This window comes from Manis javanica, chromosome 4, assembly GCF_040802235.1.
Source record: "Manis javanica isolate MJ-LG chromosome 4, MJ_LKY, whole genome shotgun sequence".
NCBI lineage: Eukaryota > Metazoa > Chordata > Mammalia > Pholidota > Manidae > Manis > Manis javanica.
In genome coordinates, this window is record NC_133159.1 from 169,991,269 (window position 1) to 170,018,760 (window position 27,492).

The 27,492-nt window shown below is 35.5% G+C and overlaps 1 protein-coding gene across 16 annotated transcripts in view; it reads right to left on the reverse strand.

The window, feature by feature from the left end:
- BPTF (bromodomain PHD finger transcription factor) overlaps positions 1–27,492 on the reverse strand; it is a 156,360-nt gene that overhangs the window by 39,179 nt on the left and 89,689 nt on the right. For 10 of the 16 annotated variants that reach the window (XM_036997508.2, XM_036997506.2, XM_036997507.2 and 7 more), the window contains 11 exons: positions 26,894–27,025; positions 17,579–17,708; positions 17,056–17,194; positions 13,831–13,998; positions 10,426–12,727; positions 6,051–6,175; positions 5,377–5,505; positions 3,456–3,606; positions 2,972–3,095; positions 680–926; positions 160–321 (listed from right to left, as the gene is read on the reverse strand). In XM_036997508.2, the coding sequence (XP_036853403.2) occupies positions 160–321; positions 680–926; positions 2,972–3,095; positions 3,456–3,606; positions 5,377–5,505; positions 6,051–6,175; positions 10,426–12,727; positions 13,831–13,998; positions 17,056–17,194; positions 17,579–17,708; positions 26,894–27,025 (3,809 nt within the window). The remainder of the gene's footprint in view (positions 1–159; positions 322–679; positions 927–2,971; positions 3,096–3,455; positions 3,607–5,376; positions 5,506–6,050; positions 6,176–10,425; positions 12,728–13,830; positions 13,999–17,055; positions 17,195–17,578; positions 17,709–26,893; positions 27,026–27,492) is intronic. The other 6 variants (XM_036997521.2, XM_036997519.2, XM_036997518.2 and 3 more) reach the window with 3 other exon arrangements.

Below are 27,492 nucleotides of genomic sequence, written 5' to 3' on the forward strand. Positions count from 1 at the left end.
CATTGCTTGGTTTCTGAGAAGAAACTACGTGTGGCAGGGTTTTATAGTGGGCTACACAGAATGTGAGATCCAAGGACTGAAATCAGTGAAAAGGAAATGAAAAATAATGGTAACAGTATGATCTGGCAAATGTGAATTACAACTTCACATTTCCCTTACCTCCTTGTGTTGCTGGCACATTTACAGCGACAATCTTGCTGTTTGCAGGAAGTGGCAGTTTGGTAATTACTTTTCCTGCCATAGTGACTGGATTGCCTGTAATTTGGAACGTCTGACCTGTGCTGGCAATGGTTGTAGCAGATGTGGCAGCTGTGCTGGTGGCTAATGGGGTATAAGACATTTAATAAGCTTTAGATTTAAAATAACCAGCAACGCAGTGACTTCTAGGAAGGGCACCAATGCATGAAATGTAGCTCATTTTGTATTTTTAAGAAAGTCATTCCTCTCCACTCCAAGTAAGTGAACTAAATGTTGAAAGGGATATAATGTAAGAGAGGAGTTTTGCTAATGTAATATTATGAATTATTATCTGTAACAAACCAACTGTTACAGCTTATTTGCTCAATCAGCTGCAGAAGAAAAATAATTTTCTACAGAAATGTTTCATTTCAGTAGGTAAAGGCTTAGCATTTCTTTCTCTTGAATGAAAACAACCTTTTATTTAATCACAGTGGTGTACCTGAATTTGACTGGCCTTGCTTAACCCATGTAGCAAATGTCTGGTGGAAGTTCTTGTTCTGCTGGAATGTAACTGTAGCTGGAGATCCAACTTTAGTGGTTAGTACCATTTTAGTTCCAGTCGTAACTGAGCCACTGATGGGGGCTACCATAACTTTCTGTGCTGGAGAGATGGTACTAGTTGTATTGTTTGTTGGGGAAGTAGTGGAAGCTGCAATTACTGTAGGCTTCTGTTGTTCCAATCGTTTCTAGAAGAGTCAAGGAGAGAAAACATGAACCAAAATAGCTCTAAATAAAAACAATGTGAGAAGTCCAGCCACAGTTTCTCCCAATCTAGGGAACTACACCAAATTTCTAAAATGGTTTACTCCTGAAAATATGCCCCCTATAAATTTACCTTTGAATTTAATTTTTTGATGAAGGCAATATTTATGACTCCAAATCACATATATTTTATTAGAAGTAGTAAGTTTTTCATAACAAAAAATAAAAAAAACAATCAAATTTTCCAGCCTGAACAAAAGTCTAAGCTTCGTGACTGAAAATAAGAGACATGGGTAGTCTTCCTGGAGACAGGAACACCTTACTTCTCAGCAGTGGATTTGGAGCAGACAGCAAATAGAGAACTGTAAACATTTCCAATTTACTGCAATGTTAATTTATCCAATCATAAAGAACATGTTAATACTTAAATATCACTATTCAAGTAGGCAAATACGCAATCAAGCTGAAAATTATAAAATGATTCTTCTAGACTTCTTATATCACTCAGTTCAAACATTTTGTTTTGTTTAGTTCAAACATTTTTACAGGAAAAACACTTCAAATTATTATTTATAGAGAGAGGTATAACCTAATCAGACTAGAGTTATTGAAGAAAATTTGTATATGTTATATAACAGATGCTGACATAGCCTGACAGCTAACCCATGTGACGGTGTAAGCTTACACGTGTAAAAACAACAGGTGAGCACTGACTGCAAACCTGGCGGCAGATGCTTCACCTTCATTACCTTATTTAATGTTCAGATCAATCCAATAAAGTGGCAGTATTGTGAATTTAAAGATGAAGAAACTACAAAACTAGAGAGGTTGCATAACTGGCCCAGGCCACATAACTCGGTAATGGTGGAGCAGAGATGTGTACTAAGATCAAATGCCAATGCTGAATTATCTTCTGCCATTGTAAACTGCTCACCAATGACATTACAGCCAATCTTTAGGCCTACTTTTGTACACATCTTATATGCCTGAATATAATGTAATTTATTTTACATAATTTCTCAATTCTTCAAAAGAAAAGGATTTTAGCTTTGAAGACTGAGAGATGTAATCTTATTGGATCAGTCAAGAAAAGGAGGCAAAGCAACTGAACACACATTTGGTAGTAATTTCCTGAGGGTATGCCTTCAAAATTAGAAATGTTGACTATCTTTGTAAATAAGCAATCAAAATAAATTTTGAAGTAAGACACTAGTATATACTGTAGAGATAACAAAACACATCCATAAAATGAAAACATCTAGACAGTTTTTCTATAAATGGACAGGTAGACATGACAGAATCCAAAACTGCTATTATTTCAAACTTTGTTAGTAAAGAAAATGACCTACAGTAAACTGATTTAAAATAGAGAAATGAAAAAAGTGTATATAAAATGTGAGGGGAAAAAAGTAGTTTAAAATGAATACTTTGGTTTATGTAATACATAATTCTTAAATAGTTATGTGCAACTAGGTTAATGATATCATAAACAGGTATTTATCTATTTCATCTATATCCTGAAAGTTTATACATTCAAGTTGGTTTAAAACTTTTATGGTATCTTCTTAATAGACAATGAAGTATCATCTTTTACATGGATCCCTAATGAGGTACATGTGGTGCATTATTTACAGTGTGGAAATGCTAGGAAATCATCAGCAGCTTTATCAATTACAACAAACTCTTAAAGAGTTTTAGTACAATTGGCTTTTTCATAAACTAGAGAGATGTTACACACTGTAATTTTGCAGGAAAAAATTACCTTTAGAAACTGTCTACTACATACTAAAGGTAGTGAATCAGAGAAACTTATTACATTTTTCTCTCAATTTATACACTTTTTGCAAAACCACAGTTTGGTATATCCAGAGAGCTTAATTAGTGAAAATAAAGACATATGTGAGAAACACTTAAAAATAAAACCACATGAATATATAACTAGTGTGCTTTGTGTGTGTGTGTGTGTGTGTGTGTATTTGGCTAAAAATGTCAATCTGTTGCCAGGTGGGACTAGTACCAACTCCCCCACCTGCTGGGCAGCCAACCGCTGCTGTTTCAGGTGAGCCTCCATTTGGGCCTTGAAGTCCTCTGCCTTCTTCTGTTCACTAACCTTAGCCTGTTGTTCAACTGCTTGTGCCTTTTCTTTCTCCACTCTGCAGGAAAAAAGGAGGAACTTATCAGAACCTGTGCTATCAGGCATCTGGTATCCAATATTAAGGGAAATTTGGTTGACTTTCATATTACTCAAAGCTAATATGATTATTTTGAGTAATGAAATTATTTTGATTAAAAAAACATTTAAATTAAGATAACCAGAAACTGACAAATGGATAACACATTAAAATTAGAAGCAGGACTTTAATAAATGATACACAGCTAGCACTTAAAAGCAAAAGCTGGAGTAAAATTAACTAAGACATACTGATATTGCATTAACTATTAAAGGGGTAATTCTTTAATTCTTAAGTGATAAAATCTTCAAATACACAATCACATGACAACCATTTCCTTACCTTTCAGCAAATGCCCTGATCTCCCATAATTCCAACTCTTCTTCCGCTACCCAAGTTTCAATAATAACAGGGCCAGTTTGCTTGGGAGTTTCTGGTCTCTTTGGCCGCAATGCACTGGATCGAAGGCCTTTCCTCTGAGGTGTAGGTGTTTCTTTGGAAGAGAAATAAGAGCACTTTTAGCAATTTAGCTTCTAAAATCACAGTACGTCTGGCACCTCCACATACATTATGAAAAGCAGGGAGTTGACAAACTTTTTCTTAAAGGGCCAGATGGTAAATGCTTTAGACTACATGGACAAGATGCAACTGGTATCTGTTACAAATATTCAATTCTGCCTTTCTATTATTAAAAGTGCAAAGACAACACATAAGTGGGTAAGTACTAATCAAACTTTATTAACAAAAGCAGTTGGTGAATCAAGGCTTATGAGTCATGGTTTGCTGGCCCCTGATATGAAAGGCCTATGGGGCCTTTACACAGCTTGTTCCTCTACCTGGAACACTATTCCTAGCTCCTCTTCCTCTCATTTGATTAATGATTATCATCCTTCAGACCTCAACATGGACAGACACATCTTCCAAAAGGCCCATCCTCCCACACAGTTGGGCTAAGTATGCATAACTCTGCGGATCTGTATCACCCATCACAGCACTGAAAAGGGGGATTTGAGAGTTACAAAGAAGGGATGTGAAACCATTAAGAATAGATAAAACCTCCTAATGATAAGATTTAAAACTAAAAAGTAGCACTGAACCTTTCCATTATGTTCAGGGAACAGGGAAGCGGCAGAAGGAAAGTGAAATACCGGCAGGACCTGGGCTGTACAAAGTGGTAAGGACAAGTGATTCAAGGAGACACCAGTGGTTTGCACTGAAGGCTGAAGACTGGTCAGGCACACCCCTGTCCTTTGGTGTCTCTGTCTACCAACTGAACTATTTCTGTTCCAGGACAACAATGTTTTAATTATGCTAGTATTTCATCATTTACTAGGACAGGTATTCTTATGTTTTTTTGAAAGGCCCTCCTCAGTCATTTACTCTCCAACATGAACTTTTGAGTTAATCAATCAAAATTTAAAATATAAATTTAAACATTGTGAGACAATCAACTTCTGAAAGCTTTCCATGCCTGGGTACCCCTTGGAACATCTGCCACGACCCATGACAATCAACTTCTGTAAGTAGAATGTTTCTAAGGATAGCACTTTCCTTTTACCCATTTCTTAACAGGTATTTTTCCTAAATATTTTTATCATATATAAAATAAAATTATTGATCTTTGTCTAACCTGGACATCTTAACTGAACTCTCTTTAGGATTAACAGTTTTGATTTTAACATATAGCATTACAATACTGTAATCTTTTCTTTGCTGCCTGGAGAATAGAAGCTGGATTTCATTCTTTTAAATATCTCCCACCTAGTACCTATCATGTAGGTGCTCTATAAATGTTTCCTGAGTAACTCTTTATGCATCTTAGATTATTTCTGCCTGGAGCACTTCAGTATTTCACAGTAGTTTTACTCCTTGAGTCCACAGATCTTTGTTGACTACTTCTGTGTCAGATTCTGCATGGGTGTGGGGACTACAACAATCCAGACCAACTTGATGGCTGCCCTCTTGGAGTTGATGGCCTGGTGTCAATTACTCTCCACATCTTAGTTATAAGATGTATTATTATAGCTCTTTGTATCCTTTTTGTGCTTGGCACAATGCCTGTAGGTATCAGTGTGCACCTAGTGGAATCTTGCTATATTTACTACTTAAATATCACTTAAAAAATATAATTATTTATAATGAAAAAATATCATTTTCAAAGTTGAATAATGAGTTAAGAAAAAAATTACAATCAAATTTCAATTCATAAAAGACATGGCTAACAAGTCAATAATGAAAGAATAGAATTCTTTCTATTTCTTACCTTTTGGTGCTTCTGGAACTCCAATTGGACAAATGATTTTCCTGATACAATATTCAGATCGAATGCCATAAGGACCAACATCTCGCCTCTTAATTATTTCTGTTGTTGTGATTTCAGTTTCAGATGTTTCTATGGTGATTTAATTCACACAGTATTAAAAACCACCTAAAATATTGAGACTAAAAAGGTACAACATCTGGTGCTTTAAAAAAGACATACATGGAATAAACTTTTGGAAACATTTAACTGATGCCTACAGGATCATTGCTAGACTGCAATAACACTGAGTTTCTTCCTCACTGACAATTTGTAAACTGAGCAAAATGCTATTCGGGGGCAGCTTAGTCCCTAGTGACAAAATTCAGTCAAAATATAAAAACTCTAGGAGAGAAGCAGCAAGCACAGGGTTCCAGATGTTCCAGTTTAAATTATGTATACTCTGTAATAATAAATATCTCTTAAAAATCCAGACTGGTTCACACATAAGTGACTTACCTTATAATTTGAACCCCCCTTCCCGGCCCCCAGGATTTTAGAGCATGTGCTGCCAAACTTTAGCAAAGCTGTATTTTTAAAACACAAGCATCACATTTTAATGTATTACAGATGTGCTTAAAACTAAGTGAGCTGCAAAGTGATTTACTCTTTTAAACCAGAAAATAGAAAACTCTTACCTGTGCGTGTAGTTCCTCCTCCTGGAGGAGCCTTGGCTGCCATGTCATCCCATCTCAGACTTGCCCATAGTAACCTTAACATAAGGCTCACTCCGGCTAAGGACTTCACGGTCTGAAGTCTATACCTGAAAGAAAAACCCAAGAAAAGCCACTTATGTGTATATATATGCACACACACGCACACACACATTCTATTAAACAGAAGGATGATTTCTTGTCCTCATCATGACTTCAGTATTTATCATATGGTTTTCTAAGATAAGCATTCTGGCTATTATGTCCTTTAATAAAGTAACTTTTTTGTTCCTAGGCATAACATGCATTTAACAACTTTAAAAGGGTCTGTAATCACTTGAAATGCCATATGAATGTATGAAAGAAGCTTGTTTCTGAGTTAAGATTGACATGGCAACCATTTATGAAGATTTTATAAATTCAATCTAATTCCAAAACATGTTAGACAAATTATGAAGGAGAGCAAAAAGATAATTGTGTTACTCAAGGTGATAAAAGAGTTTTGAAGAAGGGTAAAGTCTTAAATGATTTTTACTGAAACAAGCTGAACATGTTTATATATTCTCAAAAAGGAAAACAAAAATAAAAGGACCTCACAAATTCAATGAGACCTTCTCAACTGAAAATTCTGTTATCTGAATGGTGGTTCTGCAAAATATGAACTACTAGATGATGAATACTGCTAATACTATTAACACTTTAACACCACATTAGTGTAGTTTTGGAATCCTACAATAAAATGACTAATAAAAAAGGACAGTACTGTATTAATTGCTCATCAGGAAAGAAAGGAATCTGTGTGTTCAGATTTTTTTCCTAAGCATTGTGTGCAAAGTTACTAAACATTTTAGATATTCCTTTAAAGATAACACTAAAAACACATCTCAAAAAGAATTCACAACTCCAATGGGTATCATGTCCAAAAATGGAATTAACCAAAAAATATTTTAAATAGTCCTAGGCTGTCAATTCTGTTAATGGTCTTTGTGTAATTAAATTTTTGACATTTCTACATACTTAAATGAATATACTGGTTGACTGCAGTGCAGAGAAAACCTATAAAACTAAAGTAACTTCCTCCTCTAACAGAGGCAGAAGGTAAATCTTAAGACAACTAGTATTTGAAAAGCAATGCTTTCTATTAACATTGAGTTGAAAAATGAACAATGTGAGAAAGGGAAAGCTAGCTCCAACTTCTTAACTCCCCATTTCTACCTGTGACACCATTATTTTCTTCACTGTGCTATCAGCCTATGAATCCTCTGACCTGGAAAGAACAATCCTTAAATTAGAGGGCCATTGTTAACTAGTGCAGGGATGTCCTGAGATGGGAAGGCGTGTGTCCTTTCAGACCACATGCTATGGAAATGCCTAGGGAACTTGGGGCTATGGGGGAAGCAAATGAATATTTATTTGGGAAGAGCAGTTTTTTCTCATTCTCTCTATTCTCCCTCCAATCACTCTCTACAGTCAAACAACTTTAAAGTACCTTTATTTTACAATGGAAACAACACCTGGTGAGGAACACACCACAGGCATTATCAGCCTGTTCATTCATTTACTCATTCAAAAAATATCTGAGTGCCTTCTGTATGTTAGACTAAATGTAAGGAGCTGGGGACACAGAGATGAATTATAATCTGTTCTTTTGTCCTTAGGAGCTGTAACACAGAAAAGCACAAGGGAAGGACGTCTGATCTGGTGCAGGAAGGGGGATGGGTGCTTTCCTTGAGTCTCATAGGACAAGGATGTGGGGATGGCTGACTCAAGGCAAGGGGCACACATATGCTTACGAGGGAAGTGTACAAGAGCACTCACTTCTTCCCAGAAACCACATTCAGTGTGCTAAGTCTGGAGGGAAGGGGTGCAGAGGTGCAGCAAGCGAGGAAGCTGGCACGAGAGAGAAAGGCAGAGCCAGAAGGTGCTGCTCCCAATGGAAGGATTGAAGAAGAGCATTAAAGACCATCTATCTATATACTGCCCTGAAATTCGTCCAGTATGGGATGGGTTGTAGAGGGAAGTATGTCTCATAAATGTAGTGTATAGGTGACATGTGCTTTCCCCCTCCAAGCCCTGCAATAGTTAACATGCCCCCTTTAATGCCGGCTCCGCTCAGTCAGTTATTCACAGGACAGATCTGCCCCTTAAGCGGATCCTCTGGCAGGGGATCCTCCTGCAGCGCTCTGAGTTAAAGTGATAATGAAACAAAGAATCAGGGCCTAGGGAAAAGGGAGTAAGGAAAATGGGCTGTGGAGGGAAAAGGAGGCCCTATCGAGTAGTTGAGACGTTTCCCTTTTTCAATACTTCTCAGTCTTAACATTAAATTAATGAAGATCAAACATGAGCCTTTAGCATTCTTAGCTCCTATTCTAAGCATCAGACATTATATTCAAGTATAAAAATGCATTTCACTTGCATGGTTTTTATAGCAGTATGTTTTTTAAAAATTCTAAATCAAGAATAATTTACATATTTACCTGTGCCTCGAGTTAGATAGAAGGGATTATATTTTCTCTCAAATTCAGCAAATTAAGATGTTAGCATATATTTGAGGCATTATCTTTTTAAAATGTACAGGAAGGTATTTCCCTCAATTAGGAAATGAGAAATTAACTAAACAGATAGAAATTGCGTCCATAGTGCATATTAAAACATAACAACAATACAAGGCTCCTGGAACCCAGCCGTGCAGAAAAGGGCCCTGGGCAACTTGGTCAGAAATGGTTCAGAGAAAAGGGCTTCCCGGTTGAGCCTCCCTTCCATTTCAGAACAGAAAAAAGCAGAAAGGTCGGCCTCCACAATGCCAGGTCATTTTAATTAAAGTATTTGTACACAGTAACTTTTCCAGTGGGAAAGAAGTTACCTGCAGGACAGTCAAGGATACATTTTGGGACCGCTCTCAATGAAGAAAGCAGAAAAGTGCAGAGTAATCCTACAAATCCATGAACTGTAATGAAGAGTTCCTTGATTCCCTGCAGGATTCTGCAAATCCTTCATTGCAGGCCCTGCAGAGAAATTGTACTTTTCAGCTGTCTCTACTGAATGTGTAATGGAGTGATGATATTTTAATTCAAATCAAAAGATGAGTTATAAAAAACCTGGTCAAACCAACTACGATTGGTCATATTTATAAATTAATTCCTTTACAGAGGGTACTCATTTATATTCCTTTTTTGGTCTTCTATAATACTAGGTAATTGTAGTATAAAGGAAACAAACAAAATGTATGATTTTAACTTAAAGAAACTGGGACCATATTAAAGACACACAAAAATGAAGCCTAAAGTGAAATGGAGTCTGCTCAGTCACTCACTGAAATAACCACTTTCAGGATCCTAGCAAACTCTTCACTTTGACTACTTATTGTTTCTGATTTTCAGCCTGTCCCAGAGAACTCTTACATTTTCAGTGTTTATGTCCCATCCTTTCCAGTTGTAAGGGTGAAGAGATAAAAAGACAAGGATGTGAAAAAGGACAAAGCAAGGACAAATATGTGAAATGTGATACAGCAGATAAAGTACTAGACTGGGATTTAGGAAAACCAGGCACTACTACTAACTGTCCTTCTGTGGCCAGAGGCAAATTATTACACATCTATAAAAAGGCAATTTCTAAGATTCTTTCCGAACATAAAGCTATATAATCTTACATATGCCAACAATACATACTTTTTACTCATCCTCAAAGTTTAATGCCCAGAAAATTTTAATTAAAACTATTTCTGGGTTAAATTAAAAAAAATAAGGAATCTCAAAGACTACCTTTTCTCACATAAATAACAGAAAACCCCAGAAACAAATGCAAGTAAATTATCACGCAAGTAAATTATACTAGGAAGATTTCCACATTACGATGAATCTTGTGTGATTTATAGGCATGTTTCCTTTATCTTATGTTTTTGTGAATTACCTAAAAGAAATAAAATACACACAATCCAGAAAGTTGGTTATCACCCAGTTGTGTAATAATCTCATTCCCAGAGCAAACACATGGCAATAACTTGGAAAATTCAACCACCAAAACAACTGTTTGATATGTTTCTTCTACCTTGTGAGAAGTAAAATTCAATTCCATTTTAAAGGATTCCCTTACATTTTCATTACTCAAACATTTCTCCTTAAGTAAACCTTGTACCTACCAGCTGGCCGAGTTCAAAACTGCTTGTATCTTTTTTCCATTATTAACTTTGCCCATTAAATACACGGTTTGCAAAAAAAAAATAAATAAGTAAATAAAAATAAATGCACGGTTTGCGGTCTTATCTCTATTATCTTTTTTTTTTTTTTCAAGAAAATGAGATGTTCTTATTGATTTCTTCCAAAACTTTGTCCCTTCCCCAAATACATTTTAAAGTACATACCTCCAAGTGATACCAAAAGTTGGTCTAGGAGAAGGATATGGCCATATGTCCAAGGCAGGTTTTGCATTGTAATTAAAATAAGGGACTTCTCTGATTCCTCCTTTTCGGGCCAGTTTTCTTAAGTCATCATTAGGCAAAACAAATATGCTCTTCTTGCTGCTCTTGGTGATAAACTTCCTATAGGATGGCAGAGCTGTACCTGAACGAGTCTTTTTGGGTCTTGAAAATTTCATGAGTTTCACTTTGTCTCTCGTGGAATACTCTTTGCTCACAGTCATGGACATGACCAGGGTGCCCCCTGCAGTGGTCAGGGAGTCCGTCACCGTCGTGGTGACCACAGTTCTGCTCTGCTCCTTCACAGAAATGATGTCCATGCTGCTGTCTGTGGAGGGTGGGGAAAGCTTTGTTACGGTTGTAGTGGTGGTTGTAACAGTGGATTTGGCACTATTTTCTGAGGAAGAGACCACGGATTGCTTATCACCTTTTGCTACCTTGATCACAGTTTTTGATTCTGTGGCCACTGTGGATGTCATCGTGGTGACTTCTGTGATGACTGTTTTTCTTTTAGAGTCTCCATTGACATTTTCATCTTTGTTGGTGGGCAGACCATTTTCGTCAATAAAATCATTACTCAGGTTAGATTCCTCTCCAGAAGTAATAGGTGGAGTAACCTTCTTAACTTCTGAGGTTTCAATTTCCATATCTTCTACTTGATTTACTGAACTGCTTTCTGAACAGGACAGTGGAGGCGTGGCAGTCCGCGCACTCTCTGACTCTCCGACTGCCGGCAGAGTCTCTAGGCCACCTTGGTAGTGAACTTCAGCACCTGAAGATCTCAGTAGACATGATTTTGTTTCTAAGTTGTTTTTTTCATTAAAATCTTCCATGATAACATCACCATTCATGAATGGTTTTACAGCAGATTCTTTAACAGTCAAACATTTAATATTTTCAGGAATTATTTTATTTATATTATTGACCTTTGGTTCAACATCACCACTTACTACTTTACTCTGTGAGATTTCTTTCAAGCATTCACCTTTCAAATGTACTTTGGGTTTACTATCTTTTCCATTTATTTGAAAGGTACCTGCTTTCTGTCCTTTGTTTTCAGACTCTCGATTTTCATTATTCTTTTTGTCAGTGCTACTTTTTAGATTTATTTGATCAATACATTTATTAACTGGTCTCTCCTCTAATTTCTGTTCTGGACTTGGTTTTTTACCATTTGCTTCGGTTACCTTACCCTGCAGCCTTTCATCACAGTTCCCAGTAGAATTATCTGAAACAAACTCATGTGTCAACTGTTCCAAGCCTTCAATACCTTCTTCTTGAGTTATGAACTGTTCAGAAATACTTTCATTGCTATTCTGAACAATCATATCTTCTTCACTGCTATCTTGAATAGACATAGTATCAGAACTATTTTCCAAAGTGCTATTATATTCAGAGTCACATCCTAGTTTTCCTTCAAAGTCCATTGCTTTTGACAGAGATGGGATATCTCTATCATCAGTACCTTTAGGTACTGATGGAAGTGAAGGGCTCTGGGATGGAGAAACAATGGTGTCATTATGCTCCTGTATGAATGGTTTTTTGTTTTTATAGATCAAAGTACCAATTTCATCTGCACTGGCTAGTTTAGAGTCATCAATGAGAAAACCACTTCCTTTTGTTTTAATTTTACTGGGTCCCTGGCCTTTACCAGTAAGTTCAGAGAGATTTTCATCTATGTCATTTCCAACAGAATTTTGTTTCTGACAGTTAGTTTCTGGGCTCTGAATGGGGACATCATCTAACATTGGATCTTTTGGATAGAGTTTGTTTGTTGCATGATTAGGATCACCAATACCAAGAATCGAGGAATTACTGTGTGAACATCCCTGAATCAAGTCTTCAGATTTATCGTTACTTATATTAGGGCTTTGTTCTTGTCTAAGCAAGTCACTGTGACACCCTTCTTTTGATTTTATTAGTGGTGACTCAGACAGACTTTTCAAAGAACTTGTCGAGGTCTTTCCTGGACCCTTAATTCCACCCTCCAACTTCATTTTTTCAAGACGTTGTTTCTCTTCCAGTGTAAACTGCTTAATTCTCCTTTCAAGAAGTCCATCTAGTTTAGATGATTTAATTTTCTTTTTATAACTAGTCCTTAGATGAAAACCCTCACTCACATTGACCACATCTACTCGAGGACTTCCCTGACAATTTATCTGTGATTCTGTTTTCACATCATTGTCCACTTCCATTGGTTCTTCCTTAATGGATTTATCAGTGTCAGAATCTAAGACTTCTTTTACATCTGTGAAACAAAGACATTTATATAAGTGTAACTTTTAGTCTGAAGTGTGGAATTCATTACCATTTTATTTTAGAAACTCCCAGATTTTATTTTAACGCAAGAGCTTTAAATATAAATATCCATATATTTCAAAGTTCCTGATACATGATTAAAGTAGGTCAGTGGACAGAGCTAAACTTCATAAAAGGTTAAAAAACATATACATTGCACATATACAAATATTCTGATTCTTAGTATCTAAAAATGATGGAATGCCAAAATGAAAAATTACTTAGTAGGCAACAACTATTGCTGCATGTAACCTTCATGTAAAATTTTGTATAGTGTACTTTATAGTGTTTAGTGTAGTTATAAAATATCCTAAGGCTCATGCATTATCTATCTCATCTAGTTTTAAAAAGTGACTTTTCACAAAAGACAGTGTAAGTTCCTCAAAAGACTGAACACAGTTATCCCAAGACTCAGCAATTCCACTCCTAGGTATTTGCCCAAGAGAAGTGAAAGCATATGTCCACAAAATAAGTTGTACACAAATGTTCAAATTAGCATTATTCATAATAGCCAAAAAGTAGAAACACCCCAAATGTACATCAACTGAAGAATGGACAAACAAAATGTGGCATATCCATACCACAGAGTACTACCCAGAAATAAAAAGAAATGAAGGAATATTGATACATGCCAAAACACGGATAATCCTTGAAAACATCATGCCAACTGAACAATGTCAATCACAAAGGACCACACAGTATATGACTCCATTTATATGTATGTCCCAAATAAGCAAATTCATAAAGACAGAAAGTGCATTGGTGGGCTGGGGGGACTTAGGAAGGATTGGGACTGACTGCTAATGGGTATGAGTTTTCATTTTTTGGGATGAAAATGTTCTAAAACTGACTGTAGTGATGAGTGAACAACTCTGTGTAATACTAAAAACCACTGAATTATACACTCTAAATGGATGATTTATATGGCATATGAATTATGCTTCAATAAAGCTGTTATCAGAAAAAGACAATGCAGTACCTTTCCTGCTGTAAGAACTAGTTCCAGCGCATTCTTATCACCCCAGGCTGCCCTCCACCCCTGGCTCTCCTTACCTTGGTCCTTCTCAGTAATCTTTGAAATGTCCATTTCACTTTGGTCTGCTCCTTTTGCAGCATCTGAATCTTTTACCTCGCCTTTTTCAGAATCAGACTCTGTTCTTATTTTTTTTGGACTTTTTCTTCTATCTAATTCATCCATATTTTCATCCATATTATTTTTGGCTAAAAAGAATTGAGCATATAGCAATTATAGGTGTATCAAATATTAGCAACTGAATAAATGTAGTTTAGTGGAAATTATCAAGTATTTTCCAAGAATTTATACTTCATTTTTTTATTAAAAATAAAAACAAATCAAAAAACCAAAAGTTGAAGATACTATATACTTTCTTACATGATTGGCTGACCTAAAGCATAAGAGGAATATTGTGTTTTATATGTTCTTTAGAAGCCTTCACTTATGAGACTATTTCAACCTATTCAATGACTCCAGAAATCTGCATCAGTGACTTCTGCCATACTTTATGTTAAAGAACCATGAGAATTATATAAGCTATGATCTAATAGGAAAGCCATTAGATCACAGCTGTGATCCCCTATCGAGAAAAAAGTATGTACATACACTTTTTAAAAAACCAATTTCAATGGATTTGTGGATAGCCTTGGAAGTTTATCCATGGACTCCAGATGAAATACTTAAGTCTGTATCACAGAATAAGAGAGACTTGAGAGAAATAATCAAATGCAATATGTGCCCTTATCTGGACCTGACTTACTGCCACCAGTAAAACAGCATCTCTTAGACAAGTGGGACAACTGGAATGTGAACTGAGAATCAAATGGTTATGTTAAATATCAGTAATTTTTTGAATGTGATAATGGCGTGGTGGTTACGGAAAAAAATGTCCATTTCCGTTAGAGATACATACTGAACTACTTTTCATAAGTAACATGATTTCTGGAATTTGCTTTAAATACAGGGAAAAAACTCAGGAAACAAACTGGTCAGTAGCAACTGAAAGAAGAATGATAGAATTTGTTAACTGTTGAAGCTGAATGATAGTTACATGGGAATTCATTTCTATTCTTTTGTTGTAGTTTCAAATTTTCCAAAAGAAAAAAAGACAGCAGGAGACTGGTAAGAAAAGACTCATAGAAAAGGGTGACAGGATATGCATAGGACGTGCTGGACCCCACAGACAAAAAAATGATGAAAACTAAATAGACACTCTCCTTATTCAATGCTTCTTGAGTTATTACAGAACTGGGCAGTATTTTTTCAATGGTTTCAAGCTGCTGAAAATGAACTTGATATGACAGCGGCAGCCCCATCTGTAAGCTGTAAGAATCCTGATACGTAAAATAGACCATTACAAAATGTTTGAGTCTTTCCCTCCACTAAAGGTCTCCTTGACATAAAGAATATTAATTAATATCCTTTATTAATCCTTGCACATCAATGTATTCTTTATTGAAGCTTTAACGTGCCAAACAAAGGCATACAGTCTGAGTCAGATCAGAAGTTAGAGATCAGGGACACAGTCAGCAGCCAAACAAGGTGAACACTCTGGTCTTCTGATGCTAAGTCCAGTGCTCCCAGAACTGCATTTCTCTGATTTCAGTACTTCTGTGCTCCTCATTTGTTCAGGCTACATTAGTCATTATTACAGGAGGCCAATAGTTCTGAAATTATATATCAGTGGTTACTGTTATCTCTATTCTAATTCCTACTCTGTACTGAAACTAAGCTAATGATGTGCAACGCTGCTGTCCTCCCCACTACCCCCAGGGTGGAAAGGCTCAAAATATGCTAGAAGACCAACGTGGTACCTGACTACATAAGGGTCTAACACTTGTACAATGGAAAACCCTATGCTAATTAAGTGGATAGGAAATAAATCTGCAAAAGCCTAATATTTTGCTCATTCATAATCTGGATTTTATTATCCAAGTCAGGCACAATTAGGCAAAGGCTCTCTATAATTCCAAGTGCTACATGGCTAACTGGAGCAACAAAATGATTAATAAAAAACTAACCATCTTTTGGAATATAATGGATATTTTGCTTGAATATAATCAGATAATAATAAAAATATTCATTGAGAATCTGTTATGTGTAAGATACTCCTAACTCCCAATAAAGTAAATTCTAATGAACATTATAAAATACATGTTTTTTCTGTTAAAAGGTAATCCAGTGATAACTTTCCCACATTAAGAGTTTCAAATATTTACCAGCCCAGATTCCCCAGAACCATTAAGAGGAAGCCAAATTAGTTAGCTAGGTATGTACGTAGTACTTATTTGGCACTATAGCATAGGCTTCATAGGAAAGAACATAACACACCATAAAGTGGCGAATTACACCGCATAGAAAACAGATTTGCTTTTCAAAATTGCCTAGATAACAAAGGAGAGACACCAAGGCAGAGTGCAAAAGAGGCAATGAAAGGAGCCAATGGTTCCAGCCAGGTTCCTATCCTTCTTTGTCCATGTGAACTGTGTATCTCTTAGCATCTTCATGAAATCATTTTCTCGTGTTGCACAAGTTTCAGAATACATGCTTCTCTTAAAGGGCAGTTCACCTCCAGAGTTCTGTGGTTCTAAATACTAAAGTTGTTAGCCAACAGCATAAACTGAGTTACTACCTCACTTATGAAAGTGTTATGGAAGCCCCCGTCACTTCCTTTCTAGTTTTGTTATGTGCTATGACACTGAGGTTACCAGATTGGTGGTTCTCCAAGAAGTCAACTTACTGAATTTAAGATTTTAGAAAAATAATTAAGTGGCTCAGGACTTTTTTCTTTTCTACTAAGTTCTATTCTATTATCTTTCTTTGTGTTTATTTTTTTAATTGATGTTTAGTTTATATATAACAATATATTGGTTGCAGGTATACAAGATATTTAACAATTACACACATTATAAAATGTATATAATGTATATGATTCAACAATTACATACATTACAAACTGCTTACCACTATTCTATTCTTTAACTGAATCCTAGATATCAAAATCCTGTGACTAAAGCTAACTTAAACATTTTTAGAGTTTACTATTAATAAACTACATTAGTGATTTCATACATTCTATTAAAATTGCAGAAGAAACACTTTTTTTGGTATCATTAATACACAATTACATGAGCAACACTGTGATTACTAGATTTCCCCCACAGAAGAAACACTTATTCAAAATATGGTCAATAGACTACAAATTTAAAAGACATAATGCAAATCAGAAACGATTAGATAAAAACATAACTTCAATTACTTACTTCCTTCCAATGGCTTTCTGTAATTCACATTAGTATTGCCTGGCAATTTAGGAACAAACCTATAAACGTGAGTTTTACTAATCCAGCTCCAACCACCGTATCCCGTTACTCTGTATTCCTCTCCTTTTTGTTTCCAAACCTGGTGTAAATGAAAACATTCCAATTAACAAGAATGAGAAGGTTTATAAAATATGTGTGGTTTTATACTTTTTACCAAACAAGATCAACAGTCAGGCAAATTAGGTTTACCAATAGTATTTTCACCAAGATTCAAAGATTTATGAAAAAAACTGAATACTACCTTCTCATATGAAAAATGTAACACAATTTCAATAAGTTGGTTGAATAACCCACCTATAGTCTAAGATAAATCTAAGCTTATAAAATTGCCAAAAAGATTTACTTGACTTCCAACTACATTAATTAAAAGATTGTGTGACAAGTAAAACAAAGCAGTTAAGTATTCAAAGTTGAATAAAAGTCTCAGGCTAATACTATTTCGAAAGGTCATAGTAAAAATTACCTGATGTTTAACTGGAAATGTGTATTTTACCCATGTAGCTTGTTGCATTGTTTCTTCTTCTTCTTGTTTTTTCTCTTTCTTTTTGACTTTCTCCTTTTCTTCTCTTTCAATTGATGTCATCCTGTGTAACCTAAGAAATGTATGAATAGAAAGGCAAAATTACATTTAACTTTGAAAAATGAAGATAAAAATACAGTACTAAAAATTAGGAAGACAAAAAGAAAGAGTGGTTAGCTATATATAATCCCACAACCCAGACATCCCCAACACAGAAAATTAAGTAGTAGATGTATAATTCCCTAACAGGAAAAGTCAAATAGTACAAGGCGGCAAAAACAAAGCCTGCTATCCATCCCGTCTGCTCATAAAATACACTCATTTATGACTTATTCCTGAAACATTTCACATATACACTATTATATTTACACAAAAAGGATATTATATTACAAATAAAACAAAGGATATATTACAAGTACAAATACAGTTTTTAATCAATGAATAACTACACTAGGAGACCTTCCCATACCTGAAGATACAGATTTTTAAAGAATTAAATAACATACCAAATACATGGACATACTGTAAGTTACTGAACCAATTCCAATTCCCAATTAAATAATACTTTATTATATAAAAAAATAGAAGTGTTCTATTTGCCTTGACTAACAAAAACAAAAACACTTATTTTATCAACCAGTTTTCTGAGTCTTTCTATCTAGCACTGGAGGTTTTTAAAGTCTTCACAGGGTTTTCAAGCAGGAAAACAGATTATCTTTGCATCCAGCATCAGAAGGAGATGGGCAAGCCTGTAGTGGAGGATCTACATTAAGGTGATTAGAGTACATTTTTTGTCAATGGGAGTATTTCATAAACAGGGACATTAATCAAAACCTATGAAGACAGGAGCTCCTGTCTCTCAGAGCACTAGTGGTACAAGAGTTGATTTTATCACACCCTATCCAGATGTAGCCAATTCGGCACACCAGCAGCTATGTGGAAAGAATAAAGATAAAGAGCTCTTATGTCAACATGGGAGAAGGGGAGGCACAGGAAAAATGTGAGAAAGGACTTAATTCTTTTTATCTCCATCCCTCTTCCAATATCTCCCCATCCGTCTGTCCGTCCATCCACCCATTCGTCCATCCATCCATCTTCACATTCAAGAAAGCTTTGTGCCCTGCAACCATAAGGCCCTAGGGCCTAGCCTCCCTCAGGCTGAGAGCTCATGCCCCCTAGCTGCATACAAGTAGTAGAGCACATTCTTCATTCTTTCACAACTGATGGGAAGAGGGGAAAGGGAGTGGATTCTCACCAGGGACTAATTTACTGACTCAAATATCACTGGCTTGCTATCATTCTTGGAAGCAGGGAGTGGGACGGGCTCTGCAGGCACAGCATGGTGGATAACCTGACAGGCTCAGCCCACCAGAGTAAGGAGGGAGAGACGAGTCAGCAAACAGTATTTCTTAACAGAGTTTCTGGGGCTCAGCTTCAAACACCTGTGAAAGGTCAAGTCTGGCATAGCCACTGAGCTATCTTCATTGACAATGGCCAGGTACACTGTGTGGGGCCAATACCGGTGCAGAGACACTCTGGGAGCTCAAAGCTGGGTGGGGCACCCAAATTGTGTTTTTGGTGTTCACAGGGAAACCAGGTCCCTTTTCATCCCCAAAAAACAAAGGCTACACTTTGCTGAGGATGCCAGGGCAGTGAGGAGGTATTATAGCTTATATGTGATGTTAGCTATCCCAGAATAGATTCTACTATTCTCACTGCCATCAAGGCAATCCTCATGTCTTGTCAGGAGAAAAGGTGATCTCCAAAGGAGTTCAATGCCATTTGGTTGGACATAAATCTTGGCTACTGCTGGCAGCCAGGAGGCCCCAGGAAGGAAGCCTCATCAGGCTGTTACTGCATAGCCTCTAGCTGCTGTTTCACAACGGCAGATCCCCCTGGGTGTTCCAGATCTCCTCCACTGGAAGCTGGACCAGGACTACGGACTGAGATTCAACTCCACTCCTCATTCTCAATGTGGTGCCCCAGGTATTGTATTTGTTCTGGTTTTACAAACAAAGCTATAACAGAAAACGTTTTCTGTCTTTGTTGGTGAACTTGGGGAGTGTCCCCCTATAATCTCCGGGGCAAGATGGCTACATTCAAAGGTTCTTGCGCTTAAGATGCTGACAGGCAGTGCCAGACTGCACTTGACAACTGTATACTTCACAATGTCATCACTTATAAAGCCACCCTGCTTCCCCACACCTTAGCTCTGGTACCAAACTTCTAAATTATTACCCAACTGAGAGATAAGAAATACCATCTCACTGTTTTGATTTACATTTCTTTAATTATGAAAGAAATAACCTTTTTTCCTTTAATGTCTACTGGCCTTTCATATTTACTTTTCTGCCAAATGCCTGTTCAAATCCTTTGTCTTGTCTGTACTGGACTATTAGTCCTTTTCATTTATAAAAGGTCTCTGCCAATTAAGGAAACTTTCCATTTGTGGTGCAAATATTTTTCCTCAGTTTGTCATCTGTTTTTTGAGTTTGATTATATTATTGTTTTTCCACTCAGAATTTTAAATACATATATCCACTTTTTTCCTCTATGACATCTGGGTTTTATATCTGTTTAAAAAGAAAGTATCACAACAAAAATATAAATTAATCCATGGTTCCTTATTGAAGTGTTTTGATGTTGTTTTTCAAAGTATGTTTTAAAACAAAACAAAAAATCTTCATTTATCTGCATGATTTTGCTGAGGGAGGGATCTAGGTGGTCTTTTTTCCAAAGCTGCTCTCCTTCCCTCTCTGACATGCAGTGCTATCATGGGTGGAGCCTCACATGTATTTGGGTTTCTGGATTCTTTGTTCTATTACACTGCTCTTCTTCTATAGAGCAAATTCTTTGGATTAGTGACTCCAAAATATGCTTTAATACCTACTCTCTTCTTTTTGTAACACTACCTCCCTTTTCTTCCACTTTAATTTTAATTTTTCTAAATGAAATATTAGTATCACTTTCATCAACTCTCCCTGTCTCCCAAGGGAAAATCCTATTCACAATGCAAACAAGTAATAATTCTGATTAAATTGATACACAATCTGTGGCTTTAGGAAATATAATATATACCTAAGCATGTAATCTTTTCATTTACTCACAGTATCTTTCATATCTTTAGTAAAGTTTTAATGATTTTTTACATGATCCTGCATATTCTTAAAAATATGTAAAATTTAGCCAGGTTTAAAAATAGAACTTTATCAATAACCAATACATTCTGAAGCTTGTAAAAATTCTCTTCTCCATTGATGGAATTTGGCCTTCTTTGGTAGGTTACCATTTGTCCACCTCCATCACTGCTTCCACAGTTTTACTGATAATTTATTCTTCATTGTTCCCCTTATCCCTGTGGGTTCATGCTTTTAAAAAATCTCTTTGCAACATTGTGGTTACTACATCCGTCCATATTATCAGGCCCCCCACCCCCACCCCACTGCAGTCACTGCCATACACAGTTTTGGTGGAGTTCAGAAGGGGGCAAAGTTAGATGTGTTTATTCAATTTGTTACTTTAATTCAGAACTCCCATTTTATTGTCCACACAGTTACTGTTTGTACATATAAAACCTATTGTTCAGTATGACTGCTGACTTATTTAATTTTCATATTGCTTCTGTTGGTTTCAGGCAATTTTTTCCCCCTAAGTTTTCTAAATACAGCTGACCCTTGAACAACATGGGTTTGAACTGCATGGGTCCACTCACACATAGAATTTTTTCAATAAATACATTGGAAAATTTTGGGGAGATTTGTGACAAATGGAACATTTTTTCTCTAGTTTACTTTGTTGTAAGAAAACAACAGATAATACATGCAACATACAAAATATGTTGACAGTTTATGGTATTGGTAAGTCAACAGTAAGCTTATTAGGTAAGTTTTGGGGGAGGCAAACAGTTATATGTGGATTTCTGACCATGCAGGGGACTGGCATATCCAACCACTGCACTGTTCAAGGGACAACTGTATGTAATTAGATCAACTGCATATTAATGACTATATTTGCCTATATACATATAATATAGGCAAATCTGTTTTATATACACACACACACATTTATAGTCTATAGATACATGTTGTACTTCTCTTAACAAACTGCATTGGCTAACACTTTTAAGAAAAGTTAAAAGATAGCAGTGTTAGTGAGCATCTTTGTATTTGTTCCACCTGAATGTTAATGGGAAGGTTTTAAGAGTTTCACAAAAAGAATGTTGCCTTTGTTTGAAATACATCCTTACGGAAAAAAAAAAGTTATTCATCTACTACTTTCCTTTTTTTTTTTTTTTTTAATAATGAACATATAGCCTCTTAGTAAAGACGCACCTTTTTGGCCTCTAATGAAATGATCAGCTTTCTTTTTTTGACTGCTTAAAATAGCACGGTATTAATAATCTCCTATGAATGGACACGTCTTCCATGCCTAGAGGAAGCCAATTTAGCTGTGGTTTATTATTTTTAAATTTATTCCTGAGTATATTTGCTAATATTTAAGATTTCTTGAATGCACATCTCTTTACTCAATAAATATTAATAAAGGTAACAGGGCTATAATTTTCTAGTTATCCATTTGTCAATTTCTTTTTTTTTTTAATTAAGGTATCAGTGATATACAATCTTCTGAAGGTTTCACATGAGCAACATTGTGGTTACTACATTCACCCATATTATCAAGTCCCTCCACCACCCCATTGCAGTCACTATCAGCATAGTAATGTCTATTTCTATTTATTAAGTTTTATAGCAATTCTATCCTAACAGAAATAATAATCTGCAAGATTTCCTTCTTTTTCTATTTTATGGAAGAATTTAAATAGAATTATCTGTTTCCTGAAATTTAAAGAACTTCCTTTTAAGTCATCTGGTCCTGCCCATCTCCTTATTGATAGGTGCAGTGATACCCCTTAAACTGAACCAGAAATCCTTTGCCTGCCTGAGAAAAGAGCACGGCCTATGCCCTACTGTCCAATGACTGAGATCAGGGGGCTCCTCCTCCCCGATCCTTCTTCTACCCAAAAGTGGGAGCCCAGGGGGCCCCTTTCTCTGTGGATGTAGGAAGCCTGAAGACTATGTCAGTGGACTCCATGAAGGTTAAAAATCCCTACCACCAGTGAGAAAGAATCATAAATAGTGGTTGGTAAGTCCCCTTTTCTGTTCTTTATATTGGTTATTTGTATTTTCTCCTTGAAAATCTCATTAAAGACTTGTAAATTATAATAGTATCTAAGGTATGCTGTTTTGTATTTCATCTAATATTTAATATTTGATATTTCTTAATGTTTCTTTCCTTTGGGTTGACTTCTTAAGATATATGCCTACTTAGTTAATTTGCAGTTTTTCCTTTCTAATGTAAGCAGTAAAGTCTACCAAGTTCTCCTGGGTACTCATCATAGTTGCATTCCATGTATTTTAATATATGTCATATTCTCATGAACATTTCATTCAAAATGCATTTGTTTCCCTTATGATTTTTCTTTGACCATTTATTATTTATTCAGAAGTATATTTCTTAGGTTTCGAGTAGATAGTCTTGTATTTCTTTAAACTTTCACCACAAATGTCTATATCCTTAAGCAACATTATAACACTATATTAGCATACATGATTTCGAACTTTACGTAAATGGAATAATACTACGTGTATTTTTTAGGAAAAGAGTTTTTTCCCTCTGTTGTACATCTATGATATTCAATCTTGTTGACACTTGTTCTTTTGTTTCTCACTGCTGTGTAGTAAAGTAGTCCACTAGAGAACCATACCACAATTTAAACATGCCTGACTATGGGCATTCAGGGACTATTACCAAACTTCACCATTACAAAATATTATAAGGAGCATCTTTCTATGTCTATCACATACATGTTAAGGTTTTACTAAGGTAGTTAAAAGAATTGCATTCAACTTTAGTTTACCAAATTGTTCTCTAAAAATGGCTGTAGTAACTATCTTACTAGCTGTTCTTTTATCAGCAATGTACCAGAATTCTCTTCCTATTATGTCACATATTTGCCAATACTCTTTAAATTTTTGACAATTTAATGGATGTAAAATAAAGCGCCTAGTTTCAATGTGCATTTTCCCTACCTTACCAGGGAGACTAAGCATCTTTTCAGGTTTCTTGGCTTTTTTTGTTCCCTCTTCTGTGAATCATATTTGCACCTTTGACCTTTTTCTCTACCAAATGGCTTTTTTCCTACTGAACTGTAGAAGTTCTTGAATATATTGTGGATACTAACCCTGTTCTTAGTATAGTATGAAACAATAAAAATACCTTCAACTAGTGTACGACTTAGTCTTTTAGGATGACACGTCATTATAAAATGCAAACAACAGAAACCATTCACTGTTTACTGATGATACATATATATCAGTGATAACACTACCTAGTAAAAAGGAAAGGCATAAAAAAACAAAAACTTAAAAGTTATGGTTCTCTTTCAGGAGAGGCAAAGTAATGTAAATGGAAAATAGATGCAAAAATGCTGTTCTTATTTTTATTAAATGGTGAATTCACAAGTGTTCATTTTATTACGACCCATTATAGCTTATATTCCATACAGTCTTATACATGCATTCCCATATTAAACATAAAAAAGGAAAGTTACTGGTAGTATGTGTAGACACACATGTACTCTCATTCTCATCTGACAGGCAACATGCTCATAAATGACAATTACATTTATAACTGCATCCAAAAAGGAAAAAACAAAAAACAAACCTAGGAATAAATAACCAAGGAAAGACCTACACTGTGAAAAGTGTAAGACACTGTGTAAGACACAATCCAAAATATAATCTCTTATGTTTTCTTAGAGTTTTAAAGTTTTGTTTTTCACATTTAGGATTGACTCCACCTGGAACTGACTACTGTATATGATATAAAGAATGGATTTTCCACTGTATGGATAACTAATTGCCTCATTGCCTTTTATTGAATAGTTCATCATTTCTAATGCTACTTCTATCCAATATTGTATTTCCAAATATGGGTTGGTCTCTTTCTGGACTGTGTATTCTGTACCACTGGTCTCTTTGTTCAACTTTGCATCTATACCACAGAATAACAGCTACCAAATAAGTTTTGTTATCTGGCAGGGCAAGTCCTACAACTTCTTTAAAATTTACATGTTGTATTATTGTCCCTTTCCATATAAATGTTTTAATCACCTTGTCAAATTCTACAGAAAATCCAAGAAAATCCATAATTATCAATGCTATTCAAGTTAATTTACACATTAACATAAGAACCGACACTGTCTAGACACTGAGTCTTCCTCTGCATGAACATGAGGCATACTTCTATTTACTCAGATATTCTTTAGTTTTTCAACAAAGACTTTATAATTTTCCCCAAAAGATGATTTATATTATTTTAAAAATATTCTGCAGTATTTCTGAATATTGAACAATTGTTAACTATTTAGATTTCTCTCAGGTTTACTGAATATCAAAATAAATATTTTATGAATAAAATACTTGGTTGAATTTCTAGATATTTCCCACGGGGGGGAACAGTGTAGCACAGAGAAGGCACATAGTGGATCTGTGGCATCTTGCTGCACTGATGGACAGTAACTGCATTGGGGTATGGGTGGGGACTTGTTAAGATGGGTAAATGCAGTAACCACATTGTTTTTTCATGTGAAACCTTTGTAAGAGTGTGTATCAATAATACCTTCATAAAAAATTAAAAAATAAAAATAAATAAAAAGAATTTCTACATATTTCCTGAGGATTAAGTCTTAGAAGTTTTTTACCATAGTAATTCAAGAAGTCCAAGTCTTATTAATAATTACTAATTTCTAATTTTCCTGAATCATGGGTCTCTAATTTTTTAGGAATTCAGAGTGTTCTTTTTATCTCACCTTGTTATACTGAGAAAGAATTCTTTGTATGTATTACCAGATGTGTCACATGATTACAATTCATGATACAATATTATAAAAGTAACATGTTAGAAGACTAGTCAAAATGACAAACCAGAAAGGAAAAAAAAAAGAACTCTTGATTAAAAAAAAAAATTGAATCCTACCTTCCATAAGAATGTTTAATATTTAGAAACAAATTTATGAAAGGTACGATTTGGTCATTTTAAGTTACATTTCAGCGCTGGAATTTTACTTAGCAATATTTAGTTTAACTTTGGTTCTCAAAGTACTGATCTCTGTCACCAAAGACATGGCTGCGTGGTCCACCAACAGAAGTTTCAGGATGATCACTGAACAGAATGCTGGGCGGGTCTGGAGGTACATGCAAGAAGGAAAAACAGAAATACAGAGTACTGCCTCACCACTGCTTCTCTCTCCTTTCTGTACCTTGATAGACGTGACCAGTAAGAAGAGAATAAAGGTGTGCCACGACTCAGCTCTCTTCTCTCAGGGCACACAGTCTGTAGCACCTTTACTTAGCCCTATTTTTTAATCCTAGGAGGAATGAAATCCACTCCATTTGTGCAAGCCTCTTTTGGTAGGAGCAATTACATTCAAAATAGGAGGGAAAAAAGTATTCACAAGATTTATGTGGGGAAAACACCAAAGAGAACAGAGAGTAATCCTCAGAGGATGAAAAATGTAAGTAAGTATAAATTTACTTTTCTTTAAAAAAACTTTTCATTATAAAGTAAAACACAGATGTGGAAAACAGCACAAAACCTATTTATATTTTAAAAATACATTTTATACCTTTGCAGTGGACCTTGCAGAGGGGCAAGGAAGGTAGAAAGGTTCTTAATTTTCACAGTGAATAATGATTTACATTTTTTACCATAAGCTCATGTTAGCTTGTAATAATAACTAAAGTTAAAAACAAACAAATCCTTTAGACCCAAAAAGTAGATTCAAGTCACAAAATTTATGTATTTTTTTTTTAACTGCTGAAGTCACACAGCTCTGGGTCTATTTAGGACCTTAATGATTTGGGCCAGACACAACTCTAAACTGGATGCCTAAAAAAATACCTGAAACCTTCTAAAATGAATAGTCAAAAAATATGACTGTTCTTCCTATGAAATAAAAGTGCTTTTTACTTTGTGAAATATTTTTAATTTTCATATACCTGATGTGTTGATCTTAATTATAATCCTACATCATAAATAAGAACCATTCATTCATGTTTACATCTTACAGAGGAGAAAATGAGGCCAAGAAGAGTTAAAATTAATATGGCCTTTAAAATACAGTAACTTTCATTATTAATAGACTAATATCCAAAAGGAAGCCAAACACACCATTCACAAGGCTGAGAACTCACTCACCTGGTGTGTCCTAAAGATTCCCGCCATATTGGTAGCATCACAACTGGTTTAACAGCACACTCCAAAATAGCTAAAGCCAATGCAAATTCTCTGGGTTTGCTACACATTTGAACTGCCTTGATCCAATTTGCCCTGGATTTCAGGAGGGGGAAAAAAATTCATTTTATTTGCTGGTCTTAAAAGCACAAGAGTTATAATATATGATGATTCCACCTTGAGTGCATGTTTCTAGGCAAAACAGGTATGGATACACTGCTACTGCTAGTTTCTACCTCATAAAAACATAATTTTGAATGCTGGAAGAAATCCCAGAGGTCAGTCAGTGAGTCTTCCAACTCTTTAAACCTTCTATAGTATTCTGAAACTTGGTCTAACTTCCACTTGATTCCACAATAAAGACTAGATAAAGGGATAAAGACTCTGCCTTCCAGAAATCTTTCAAGTACCAGCACTGGTTCAGTAACTTAGAAGCGCACTCACATCCCTTATGTCCTCAGGGTTTTGTGGACTAAACTGACTTCATTCAATTCACTGGCAACAAGCTTGAGTGTGCACCTGCAACAATCACTCGATAAATATTTACAGCAATAAATGTATAT